Consider the following 12,846-nt stretch of genomic DNA (forward strand, 5'->3'; position numbering starts at 1 on the left):
AATTCTAGAACTGCAAGATGCAGACCCAAGACTGTGATATACTACTTTCCATTAGAGTATTATCAAATCTAAGCTCAATTTCTGTTTCCTAACAATACCCTGGGATAATAAATATGCATGGGCTTCCTCTGGAGGAGGAAATTTAAATGGACAATTAAAGAACAGACAATTGAAAATGGTGAATCTCATCTGATAAGTCACTACTAAGAGAAGCAGAAAATACCACAATCGTAAATCAGCAGGCATTACCTTTCTAATTCGCTCCTCCTCAACTTGTTCAACACGTTCCAATAAGTTTTCTAGTGTTCCTATTCAAAAATCAGGATGGAAACAAGTTAGTATAGATCTAAATTAAAGCTGATTAATGGGAACAAAAACTACTACATAAATGAAGGAAGATAAAAAAAAGCAAAGAGAAAAGAATACATAAAAAACCAGTGCTATTCAAAAAGATTAATACATGTCTTATTTTTATTAACAAACAGTTCATTTTTTGAAGAAGAAAGTGTAATATTAAAGAAATGCAATATTTTTTTAAGACTATAAGAACCATGGTACGACATTTAAGATTAATAACTTATTTAATTCTTCCTCCATCCCACAAAGAATGATCGGGGATTTGGTGTATAGGATCAACTCATTTAATTTGTAGGGTGACTTTGAAAATCCATCTCTTAGGTAATAGATATTGTGGACATTGAGACGTTCCATTGCGTTTCAAGAAAAGTTTTGCATGTTTGAAAAATCAAAACAAAGAGGTTTTATAGGCTGGTAAAAAGTAAGACTACGTCAAGTAGGCATGCAAACACTATCACATTGTGGTAGCTTGCACCATACTCCTTGTTACTTTATCAGTTCTAACTTACTCCTTAGAGAGCTATGGCATCAAGAGTTACTTAATACATGGGTTCTGATAAGTAAATGTATGGGACCTGTTTGCATAGGAAAACAATTATCGAATTTAAATTGCTTCTTCCTTCCGGACTTTGGCCAGTGGTTACCTTCCCTTTTTTCATCTTTGCAGCATGAGAAACTAAATTTTGCCTTTGTTGTTAAATCTTTCTTTCTCCCAAGCGAAAAATCCTATTTTGACTCAGAATGGCATCATGTCTTGCATGTATCCAATAGGAAATGTTGGGGATCTCAAAGTCATTTAGAACCTCATGTCGTTCTTACAAAGGTCGTTCCTATCCTCGTCTATATTCAACATATCTAGTCACACGTGGAGCAACATGGTCAGTATATGTTTAGGTTCGGCCTTCAGGAGGCGGGGGCACATGCCAGGACCCTTATTCACAACACTGGTGCATCATTACGGGGCATGTTACAGAGCTTGAGCATGACAGACGCCCCTGGACCATCCCCGCGAGACCCGTCGCATTCAAGAGCTGCTTGAGGAGGCTTTTTATTTATACTAGTGTTAGAACCCGCGCGATGCGCGGATAATTTGACAGAATATTTATATTTTAAAATTATAATCTAATATATCATATTATATTAATAAATATTAGCTATTATTTTATTATTTAATGTAGTGTACAGAAATATAATAAAATCAATACAAAATCAAAGGATACACATCATATAGTAATCAAATAAATTATTTATTCCTTGTTTATTTTTTATTAAAATTAACAAGTACTTGGTACAAAACATTTACTAATGTGAATTTTTATTAACTTGTCAATTGGCTTAATATTTTGATACTACTTTTATTTTAATAGAACATAAGTATATATTTTCTTATACTTATCTTATTTATTTATCTTTTATCTATTATTATAAAATTATCTTTATCCCCCTCTTGTCGTACATTCTTTTCTACTGTAATATTTGATTAATTTTCTCATTTTGTATTTTACTGAAAATTTAAATAATATAATTTTTTTTACTAAATTATAATTTTGAATTCATCAAAAGTATAAAGTGATAAGCCTTTTATTATTTTTATAAAAATCCTACTAATATTTTTAATAATTAATAATTTGTGTTTTATATAAATTAAAACACCTTCATATATAAACCTAATACTCTCCAAACCCTAAACCTAAAGATTTCCCACAACCGCAACTCACCCACCCCTTGCTGCCGCCATGGACTCGCCGGAAAACTCACCGATTCTCGTCGAGTCCACTCATTTGATCCTTAATGGTTCCCTCTCCTCTTATCCCTTTCTTCCACGTCACCAAAATCCTAACAAACTCGAATATTCTCCTCATGATTTCATCCGAATTATCCCTCAAACACATCACGCGTTTTGTTCTCTTTTGGGATGATTTTGAGATGAATGGGAGCCATAGGATTAAGGGATTTGATCCTAGCCTTCCATTTGTCAAAAATCCGTCCAAACTTGAATAGATTTACGGATATAAGCCATTTCTTGAAAAACAAGCAGAGAGGCTTCAAGATTTCCTACTTAATGAATTCATTTCGGATTTTGGGGCTGGACACGGTTTTGGAGAGAGAAAAAAAAGAACGAGGCTTTTGAGGATTTCTATTCTTTTGAGTTTTCATTTTAAATTTTAGAAAGGGAAAACATACAAAAATATGTTGCTTTTGCTGAATCAATTGTGATTGAGCTTCAGAAAAGAAAAATATACAAAAATACTTGAGTTCTCTTTTTAATTTCGGTTTCAAAAATGGATTTCCCTTGAGGTGCTAAGATTTGGTTCGAGATCGTGATTTCGGATTCCAGTTCCTGGAGTGAATTAGCCACAGTTTCGAAGGATTTCGGGCTCAAAGTTTGTAGCCGACTTTTTTCATTTTGCTATTTAAGGAAGATTGATATTTCAGGTTCATCTCTTTTCTTCTCTTATTGTTTATGTGATATGTGCTTTTTAAGCTTGGTATTGGCATGTTATTCTTAGTTTCTCTTTTGTTTGAGTTTTATAAAAACCATGGGAATGATTTTCGGACACAGTGGGGTGTATGATCTCAACTTCTATTCTAACATTTAACCAAGTTTCGTATCAGTAGTTTTGTTTGATTTGTATCGAAGTCATCGTGAGATGAGATTTTGATTTGTTTTAAAGGAATTTCGTATGTCTAAAGCTTCAAAGCAATGTCAAAGTTTTCTTATAATTTTTCTCTGAACTTTAATATGTTTATCATGAGAATTCAAGTCCAGTGATCCATGTGGGAGTCTTGATACTCAAAGTCTTAAAATAGTTTCTTTGGGAGGTCATATTTTTGTGTCTTTTATTCTTAATTACCTATCTTTATGATTCTGTCCAAATCAAATTGATATCGCTTAGCACACAATGAATTATTTGCCTATAATTAAAGTTATTATTTGAATCTAATCACACTTAGGTGAAGCATTTCTAGTATATTTCTAAGTGTATTTCCTTAAATCTTAGGTTTATTAATTAGGAATTCACTAATATTTCTTTGTCAACAATTGGTTATAGCCTTCCATTCGATGTTCTGAAACACGTATGGGGATGTAAGTTTTGAAATATGGGCTTTGGTAGATCTTCCAGAATTTTGATTTATTTTATCTTTTTGAGTTACTTTGAGATGTTGTCTTTTGAATTATTTTAATTTTTTCTATTCTTACTGGCATTTTATTTAGCTGCTTCGTTAACGGTCTGTTTCTTCGAGTCTCGCTGGGAGACTATTGCTGTTCATGCTGAATTGTTTTTCTTTGTTATCTGCAGCTTGATATTTATGTGTTTTAATGTTCCTAGATGGAGTGTGTCATGTAGAGTTAGCAGGTTGTTAAAAAAACAAAAAAAAAATTATTTGAGTGGGTTGTGGGGGCAACATTAAATATGCAAACACATTAGACTTTAAATGCTTTATTACTCTTATTTTATCTTATCTTATCGCTATTCTAATCGCTCGGAGCATGCATAGGCCGTCAACACTAGGGTGGGCAAACTTCGGGACTTCCTATTTGTTTTGAAGTTGGAGATTGTCCCTTTGTTTACCATTTTATCCCGGGGTGCCCCGACGAACTTGTAAATATTTTATTCGGGAATGCCCCGTAGAATCATGTAATTGGAGGCCATGACGGACACCGTGGAAGAAGCATAGTGTAGGATAGCTTAGTACTTTCTTTTCCTTTTTCTTTCTTTTCTCTTATTTTCTGGGACAACCTAAAACCTCTTTTGTGTGTTTTTCCTCAATTGGGTATTTTTAAAAGCCAACTAGATCATGTATGCCCGTGACTTTCACGGGACTTGTGGAACGCCTAATACCTTCTTCACGAGTCAAATGAACCCCTTACTTAGAGTCTTTGGTGCAGACCTATTTTGAATTCAAATGTATTCTTCAGAGAAATTATTTTTAAAAATGTTCGACTTGGCACACAAAAATATTATGTCAATTGGCGACTTCGAAAAATCCCTTTCTAACAAAATACTTTGTCACTTCTGAACTTGAAAACCCCTTCCGATCTTAAAAATACTTAATTTTTTTAAAGAGGGTTGGTAAAAAGGGGTGTGACACCACCTGCCCGGCTCGTTAAAGGTGGAGGCCATTTAGTTAGAGGTCGTCCTAGAGGAGGAGGACAAATCGGTGAGGTGGGGGTCAGGCTCATGGTTATGCTTTTCCCGGTAAACCCGAGGCGGTGGCATCGGATGCGGTCATCATAGGTATTATTTCAGTCTATCATACAGATGATTTAGTATCATTTGATCTGGGCTCTACATATTCGTACCTGTCATCTTACATTGCATCACATTTGGGTATGACTCTGATTCTTTGGATATTCCTGTTTATATGCCATTCTACCGTGGGAGATCGGGTTTATCGGTCTTGTGTAGTTACTATTAATGGGTATGATACGATTGTTGATATTCCTGTTTATCGTGATTTGAAGCAACACTATTGGCGGCGGAGGATGAAGAAGGATATTGTTGGGGCATGTTCACAATGTCTGAATTGCCAGCAAGTTAAAAATGAACATCGGAAACTAGGTGGTTTGATTCAGAAGATGGTTATACCGGCACGAAAGTGAGAGCATATTACTATGGACTTTGCGGCAGGCTTACCATGTACGTTGAGGAAGTTTGATGCTATTTGGCTCATTGTGGAAAAGTTGACCAAGACCGCACATATCATATGGATGTTGATTACTTATACTTTGAAAAGTTTGGCTCAGATTTACATCAAGGAGATAATTCATTTGCATGGCGTGCCTATTTCTATCATTTTAAACCGGGATACTCAAATCACATCTCACTTTTGGAGAACTATTCAGTGGGAGTTGGGTAAGCAGGTTGTCAGCTCAGCATGGTTTTTCACCCACAAACGGATGGTCAGTCCAAGCGAACTATTCAAATTCTTGAGAACATGTTGCGAGTTTGTGTGATTGACATTGAAGGTCAATAGGATCAGTTCTTACATTTGGCGGAGCTTACCTACAATAACAGGTATCAGGCCAGCATTCACAAGGCTCTATATGACGCTTTGTATGGTAGACAGTATTGTTCTATTGCTGGTTGGTTAAGCCTAGCGAGGCAAGACTGTTGGATACAGAATTGGTACATGATGTTGTTGATTGGCTTAATTATTAGGAAAGATTTGATTCAGATTGAGAAAAGATTTGATTCTGATTGATTGTGATTTATTTTCCTTCCTAAAATAGTCATAGGACCTACTATATACCCGTGTTATTAAAGGCGAAAAGCGCAAAAAAGCTCTAAGGTCCGTTGGGGCTTTAAGCGCAAAGCGCAAATAAAGCGTGGGTTTTAATGAAAAAAGGCGCAATGGGAGAAAAAGTAAAAATATGCATGTAGTCCAAGGCTATTCATTATAAGCAACAACAACAACAACAACTACCCAGTAAAATCCCACCAGGTGGGGTCTGGGGAGGGTAATGTGTACGCAGACCTTACCCCTACCCGATAGGGCAAAGAGGCTGTTTCCGATAGACCCTCGGCTCAGAAAAATGAAAATAAAAAAGAAAACAAGAAAAGACAACTCANACAAAGAAAGACAACTTCATTACGTAACTCCAGTAGCAACCGTAATAGTAATGGAAGCATAACAACCAAAAGATGAAAGACGTGCAATAACAGTAACCAGTATCTAAGGCCCAGGGCTAAAATAAACAGCAAGTACAGAGTGTATTCGGCCTAAACTGCAAGCTATCTAAGATCAACCCTAATCCAACCCCGCCTCGCCCCCGGAACGAAGTAAGGAAAGTGCTACTACCCCCTAACCTACAACCCTAATGCTAGACCTCCAGACCTTCCTATCAAGGGCCATGTCCTCGAAAATCCGCAGACGTACCATGTCCTGCCTGATCACCTCCCCCAGTACCTCTTAGGCCTCCCTCTACCTCTTCTCGTACCCACCACTGCCAACCGCTCACACCTCCTTACCGGCGCATCAAGGCTTCTCCTCTGCACGTGCCCGAACCATCTGAGCCTTGCTTCCCGCATCTTGTCATCCACAGGGGCCACATCCACCTCAGCATCCTCATTTCTGCTACCTTCATTCCTGGATATGGGAGTTCTTAACCGGCCAACACTCTGCTCCATACAACATGGTCGGTCTAACCACAGCTCTATAGAACTTACCTTGGAGTGGCAGTGGCACTTTCTTGTCACACAGTACTCCAGATGCAAGCCTCCATTTCATCCAGCCCGCCCCTATACGGTGAGTGACGTCCTCGTCGATCTCCCCGTCCCCCTGGATCATCGACCCAAGATACTTGAAGCTATCTCTCTTGGGGATGACCTGTGATCCAAGCCTCACGTCCCTGCCTCGACTCAGTGCTAAACTTGCACTCCAGGTACTCTGTCTTAGACCTGCTCAACTTGAAACCCTTAGACTCGAGGGTCTGTCTCCAAACCTCCAATCTCTCGTTAACACCGGCCCTCGTCTCATCAATTAGAACTATGTCATCAGCAAATAACATACACCATGGCACATCCCCTTGAATATGGTGTGTCAAAGCGTCCATCACCAAGGCGAGTAGGAACGGGCTAAGCGCAGAACCTTGGTGTAATCCCATAACAACCGGAAAATGCTCCGAGTCGCCTCCCACAGTCCTAACCTTGGTCTTAGCTCCATCATACATGTCCTTGATTGCTCTTATGTAGGGTACCGACACGCCCTTCACCTCAAGACATCTCAAGAGCACCTCCCTGGGAACCTTGTCGTACGCCTTCTCCAAGTCAATAAACACCATGTGCGCTATTCATTATAAGCATGAATAAAAAATATATGGACAAAAAAATTGAAAAAAAAAATCACGATAAAGTGAAATATCAATTGTTTAAGGTTGCCTTTTCAGGATTACACTCATTTCCAAGGAAAAGTATGCCTTAGAGCTTTGATGCGACACTAAAGCGCCCACAAAGCGAGGCGAAGCGCTCAACGTGTTTTGAGCCTCGCTTCAGGGCTTAAGCGCGCTTTAAGCGTGCCTTGACAACACTGCTATATGCATACATTTGCTTAGGGATGTAAGAAATACACGAGAAATACAAGAAGCCTTTTCTTCTTCTCAAAAATCTACATCGTATTAGAGTCATTGCTGCCTTTTTGAGGTAAGTTATCTCCCTCGCAGCACTAGGGTTCTGTTTTTATTAAAGAGATGGAGTTTTCTCTCTCTTGGTGGATGTCCGCAACACGAACTCCTTCTGGTTCCATCGAGATAGATATGGTTTCCAACGAGGCAAATTATTTTGAGCAATTTTCTTCAGATTTCCTTCTGATTGGGCAGAAATATGGAGTCATTCAAGGAGACGGTTTCCGGAGAAATCTTGTCTTTCGGATGAAATTCAGCTTCTTGGTCGCCTCTTAACCAAACTCAACTCTGCTAATGTTGCCACATCCAATTATATACAATGAGGTACTGCCTATGCTGCTCACCTTAATTCTTGGATTGTTGATTCTAGTGCAAATAGACACGTAACAGGCTCTTCTAAAGGCATTCAAAACTATTCTCCATATCTCAAAGTAGATAATGTTAAAATGGCTAATGGTTCTTTAACACCTATGTTTAGAAAGGCATTACATTCTCCGGATAATTCAAATCGAAGCAATTAGATATCCAACTCGGGCCTATATGACATGATTGATCAATAGAACCACCTTTTTCATATATTCCATACATCACACTAGATAGATATCATATTCATGGAATACGATTCACTTTCAAGATGCCTTGGGGGAGAAATGGTCACGCGAGACTCAAAATCTCGTGCTAAATAGCGTGGAGGTTCGAGTCTTCTTCAAGGCATAATATTGAGAACTCAATAAGAGAGCTCAGAACAGGTTCTGTCGTTTGTACTCCAAAAATTAAACTATCATCTGTGCTCCATGTCCCAAAGTTCCCCGTCAATCTTTTATCTGTTACCGCCATCACCAACGCTCTAAACTGTAAAATCGAGTTCTTTCCCGATCATTGTATTTTTCAGGATCTTCAAACAGGGAAAATGATTGGAAGTGGTAGATTGCTTGATGACTTGTATATATTGGATGGAATTCAAAGCACTGATAGAGCCTTTTTCGGGGAAAGTAAGGATGTCAACCAAGAAAAAATAAACGGTTAGGACACCCATTATTTTTTGTTTTGAAGAAGTTATATCCCGATTTGTTTTCAAGGCCTCAATTTGAATCATTGTTCTGTGATGCGTGTGAATATGCCAAGCATACTAGAAACTCTTATCTTGTGAGTGACAATAGAAGCACAACTTCGTTCCCGATTTGGAGCATTTGAAAGGCAAGGATAGAGGAAGGAGCATATTGGAAGGCTGAAGCCAATTCCGGATATGGTAGGTAGTTTGGCTAACCTTGATTTGAGGGAATTTTTCATAAAATGGACTTATATGCAAACTATTACATGTTTGGAGGGTGACGTATATGCGAGGTGACGAGCGTATATGCGGGCGCTGAGGTTATACCATATTTGGGAGTAGAATTTAGGCTTCCTTATGCCTTGTCTGAGATATATTTCTTTTGGTCTGTGTTATGTTTTATTTGTTTGTATGACTATTTGAGCAGCTTAAATCATGCTATACATATTATATCAAGGCTTTTGATGCTTTATTTTGACATGAAGGGCTATTCGGTATATTGGATTATACGTTGTAGCCATAGTCATACTTGTACATATGCATATATCTCTGCATGGTGATTTCCTCCGTCCATATACATCATATATGCTTATTTCTTGTTCATAAACATACATACATGCAATGGTACTCTGCTATGGACTGAGGTTGGCATGATGGGACATTCCATGCGGATATTATGATTGGGCACGATGGTACATTTTGTGCGGTTTGATGACTGATTTCTGAGATATTGATGATTCTTCATGGAGCTATGATGCTCGGCTCATGGATTTGGATCCATCCTCAGGAGGCACGTGATTACCCATATTACATTAGGCCGTGTGTGCGCAATGATATGGGACACCTGGGAAGTGTCGTTGTAGAATCATGTAGAGGCATGCATATACATGCTACTTGATGCATATCATCCATATATGTTGAAGTTGTGCTTTAATTACGTCCTTTATCAACTTTTCCGGAAAGCATGCTTAATAGTTGATTCTTGGTTGTGTACATTACTACTTGTATCTGTGGTTTCTTAGTTTTTCTTTTATTGTACATTGTTATGAGTTTAACACATTATTGAATTATGTCACTTTTGTCTAAATCACACCACTACTTCATCGGAGTTAGACTTGATGCTTACTGGGTACACGTTTTGTACTTATACTACATTTTTGTGCAGATTCTGCTATTGGACCCAGCGGTGTTCAGGAGGGCGCTTAGCAGCTCGTAGGAGACCGTGGTGAGCTGACGTACTTGATTCGCAACTTATGGAGTCCCTTTCTTATGTATCCTACTGTTATTTTGGTACAGACAGTACTTTAATATGGCGACTCAGATGTACACTATTTAGTTGCTCATGATTTCGTATTATCGGGTTTTGGGAGATTATTATAGTATTTTCAGCTTTTGGTTGATGTTGTGAGACTAAATATGTTTTATTTATATCATAACTAATTATCCTTTATTTGTTTTGCTTTGTTAATTGCAAATGTTGGCTCACCTAGAGGGTTGGGGTTAGGTGTCATCAGGATTTTAGTCGTGACAGAACAAAAGGAATAACAAGTAGGGAAAAGAAAAGAGAAGAACAAAGAAAAGGAGGCAACAACTCTCGGGGATGTCTTCACTGAGGATAGAACTCTGATATATTATGAAATGAAAGATTTCAGAGGCCTCACTGAACCACTGCACCCAAATCTGTTTTGTTTAATGCAGGTGTCATTTAAACCATTTCAGTTTTACAGATATCTACATGTATACTCAGAATTTTAGATGGAGCATGCAAGTGACGAGGCACCCCTACCTAATAAGGTAGATCTGCCCCTGGGCGTTGTATCACCTTTCGTGTTACTAATTAAAGAATAGAGGAAAAAGTGACACCGAGAGATGTAAATGTGAGCTCACATATTTCTTGTTACATAAAATAAATCTGAACTTCTCTTTTAAGGGAAGTGGGCAGAGATTGACAGAAATGGCAAGATTTTTATTTTTAGTCAGAGTGAATATTTTGCATGTCAGACCATTGCGTTGGACAAAAATAATTTATCTTCAACCACGTTGTCTAGAAACCCAGCAACCTATAGGCACTAACATTACTTCTGATTACAAACTTTTTCATGTGCACTACATTTGCAAATACTTATAAAGTGTAGCAGTAACATGCAGGAAACAAGGCCATCATGGAAAGGATTTATCCTTCAAAAGGAGGGGAAGCAGTTATAACTGCCCGACAAAATTAAGGTTCTCCACACTAGCTTACTAACATTAATTAACTTACCAAATTTCATAATAAGCTGAATTGCATGTACATCTCCAATCCCATGAACACCTGCACATGGAAACAAAAACAAAGAATATAATGCCAGATTAGTGAAAAGCAAAGTTTTTATCAGATGACAGATTCCAATGAAGTACAATCATTAAGCTGAAGCTGAATGAGATCTACTAGTAAACTACTTTTTTCGGTCCAGTTAAACAGAGTTATCGACTCTGTGATATATTGGAAAGATACCAAAATCTGCCCAACAGGGAGAGCACATGAAACTAACAGCACCATGTTTTATAAGTGATCTATACAACACCGATTCTGAAGTAATGAGATACAGATAATTTTTTTTCTCCTCTTCATTTGGGCTGTTACGGTGAGAGCGAACGTCCCATGAAATGCCTCCTACAATCACTCTCGTCATTTCCATTTTTAAGAACTCAAAATTTTTCTGTATCTCGTCATTTGGATCAGTCATCACTTAAATTTAACTTTCAGAATGCAATAAATAGGCCAGCACTACTTTTACATTACTTACTCAAACCTCCAATGAAAAAGGACCTAAGTATATTTGCTAATACTTTTCTTTTTCTCAAGTCTTAAAGGCTTCTGATGCAACTTCATACATTCTTGGCAGAAGATTTCTGGGTAAGGTCTGGCTAAGGGTGTTTCAGAAGTTGGAGGGCCTGGGAGAGTTTAGTTGAAAACAAAGAGAAGGCCCTGAGCAATCTACAGCAATCTACCCTTCATTATACAGAAAAGTTTACTCAAGGCAGCACAGATAAACCTGGTATGTTATCAGATTTATCACCCGTAAGTGAGATCAAATCAACAAATTGAGACGGTTTTAGTCCTCCATATTTTCCAGCAAAATCCTCCATTCCAAATGAGACCATCCTGCAAAATGTAAGAAAAGGCCGAAGGACTTAGAAAGTGCTGAAGAATACAGTTCCATGGGTATGATGACAGAAAAATGAGACAAATAAAACCATGGACACAATCCATAATGAAACAACAGAAGGCATCAAAATCATTGGACACAATACAACAGAAGGCATCAAAATCATAGGAAAACTAATGGTAAAGGGAAAAAAGACTATGCGCAACATTAACTATATCTTCTCCTTAAAGATAACGGAACTACTCATTGTAGTTATCTCCACATAATGCTGACACAACTTGTGGATATGCCAAGCTAGTCCATGATTCACCTTAGTCAACCATTAAAATTGAAGGTGTACTTCCTTGATAAGACATATTGGTTCGTTAATTTCCAAGACACTCCTGGCATTCAGAATCCGTCCTATCAACTCCAAAATACTCATGCCATATTAAGTTCCCTCGATAGTTGTTGTAGTATGAAAAACATCAAATATAGGCACAGTTACAAATGTTCTTATAAACATATGAATCAAATTCGCCATATCCCCAAACGCTTAATCCATCCATTAACTGGAATGACTCCCCTTTTACTTGGACAGAGTCAGAAAGACAATTGTGCTTTAAACAACATCTGAAGTACGTAGATAGTTGATTTTGGGTACAGCAATGAAGTAACTCTCAAATACTTCAGCAAAAGTTGTATCTCCTACCCTATTCTAAGTGCATCTCATGACATCCCAAGTTTACCATAATAGTTCCTGCAGTTTAATTTACTGTGGCATCTATTTCAGTTTGATGACTTGATCCTATACAATCTCAAAGGTAAAAGAAAAGGATGAAGTGCTCAGATATACATCATGAAGCAAAGTAGGATAAACTGATCAACAGTGCAAATATGCTGATATCAACTCATTCAAGTCTCAACCAGCACAAATTAATCAACATGCTGAAGTGAGGTGCACTGACTCAAATCCACGAGGAGCTATTCGTAGAAGGCGTAATGAAGGAGACAGAATCTGGAAAAAATCTTTATCTGGGGAAACAACTCGCACCTGTATTAATAGTAGAACAAGCAACAAACACATCAGCTAGATAACAAAGTAGAAGTTATCAGAGTTCTTAAGATATAATTTCATATTCTACAAGAAATGCTTGTCCACATTTTTTTATTTGGGGGGGGGG

General features: G+C 37.8%; 1 protein-coding gene across 3 annotated transcripts in view; it reads right to left on the reverse strand.

The window, feature by feature from the left end:
• Positions 1-12,846, reverse strand: part of LOC109227343 (DNA polymerase I) — a 58,008-nt gene that overhangs the window by 17,791 nt on the left and 27,371 nt on the right. For 2 of the 3 annotated variants that reach the window (XM_019392469.1, XM_019392467.1), the window contains 4 exons: positions 12,631-12,716; positions 11,570-11,679; positions 10,795-10,845; positions 250-308 (listed from right to left, as the gene is read on the reverse strand). In XM_019392469.1, the coding sequence (XP_019248014.1) occupies positions 250-308; positions 10,795-10,845; positions 11,570-11,679; positions 12,631-12,716 (306 nt within the window). The remainder of the gene's footprint in view (positions 1-249; positions 309-10,794; positions 10,846-11,569; positions 11,680-12,630; positions 12,717-12,846) is intronic. The other variant, XM_019392468.1, reaches the window with a different exon arrangement.

Source organism: Nicotiana attenuata, chromosome 6 (genome assembly GCF_001879085.1).
Source record: "Nicotiana attenuata strain UT chromosome 6, NIATTr2, whole genome shotgun sequence".
Taxonomy (NCBI): Eukaryota; Viridiplantae; Streptophyta; class Magnoliopsida; order Solanales; family Solanaceae; genus Nicotiana; species Nicotiana attenuata.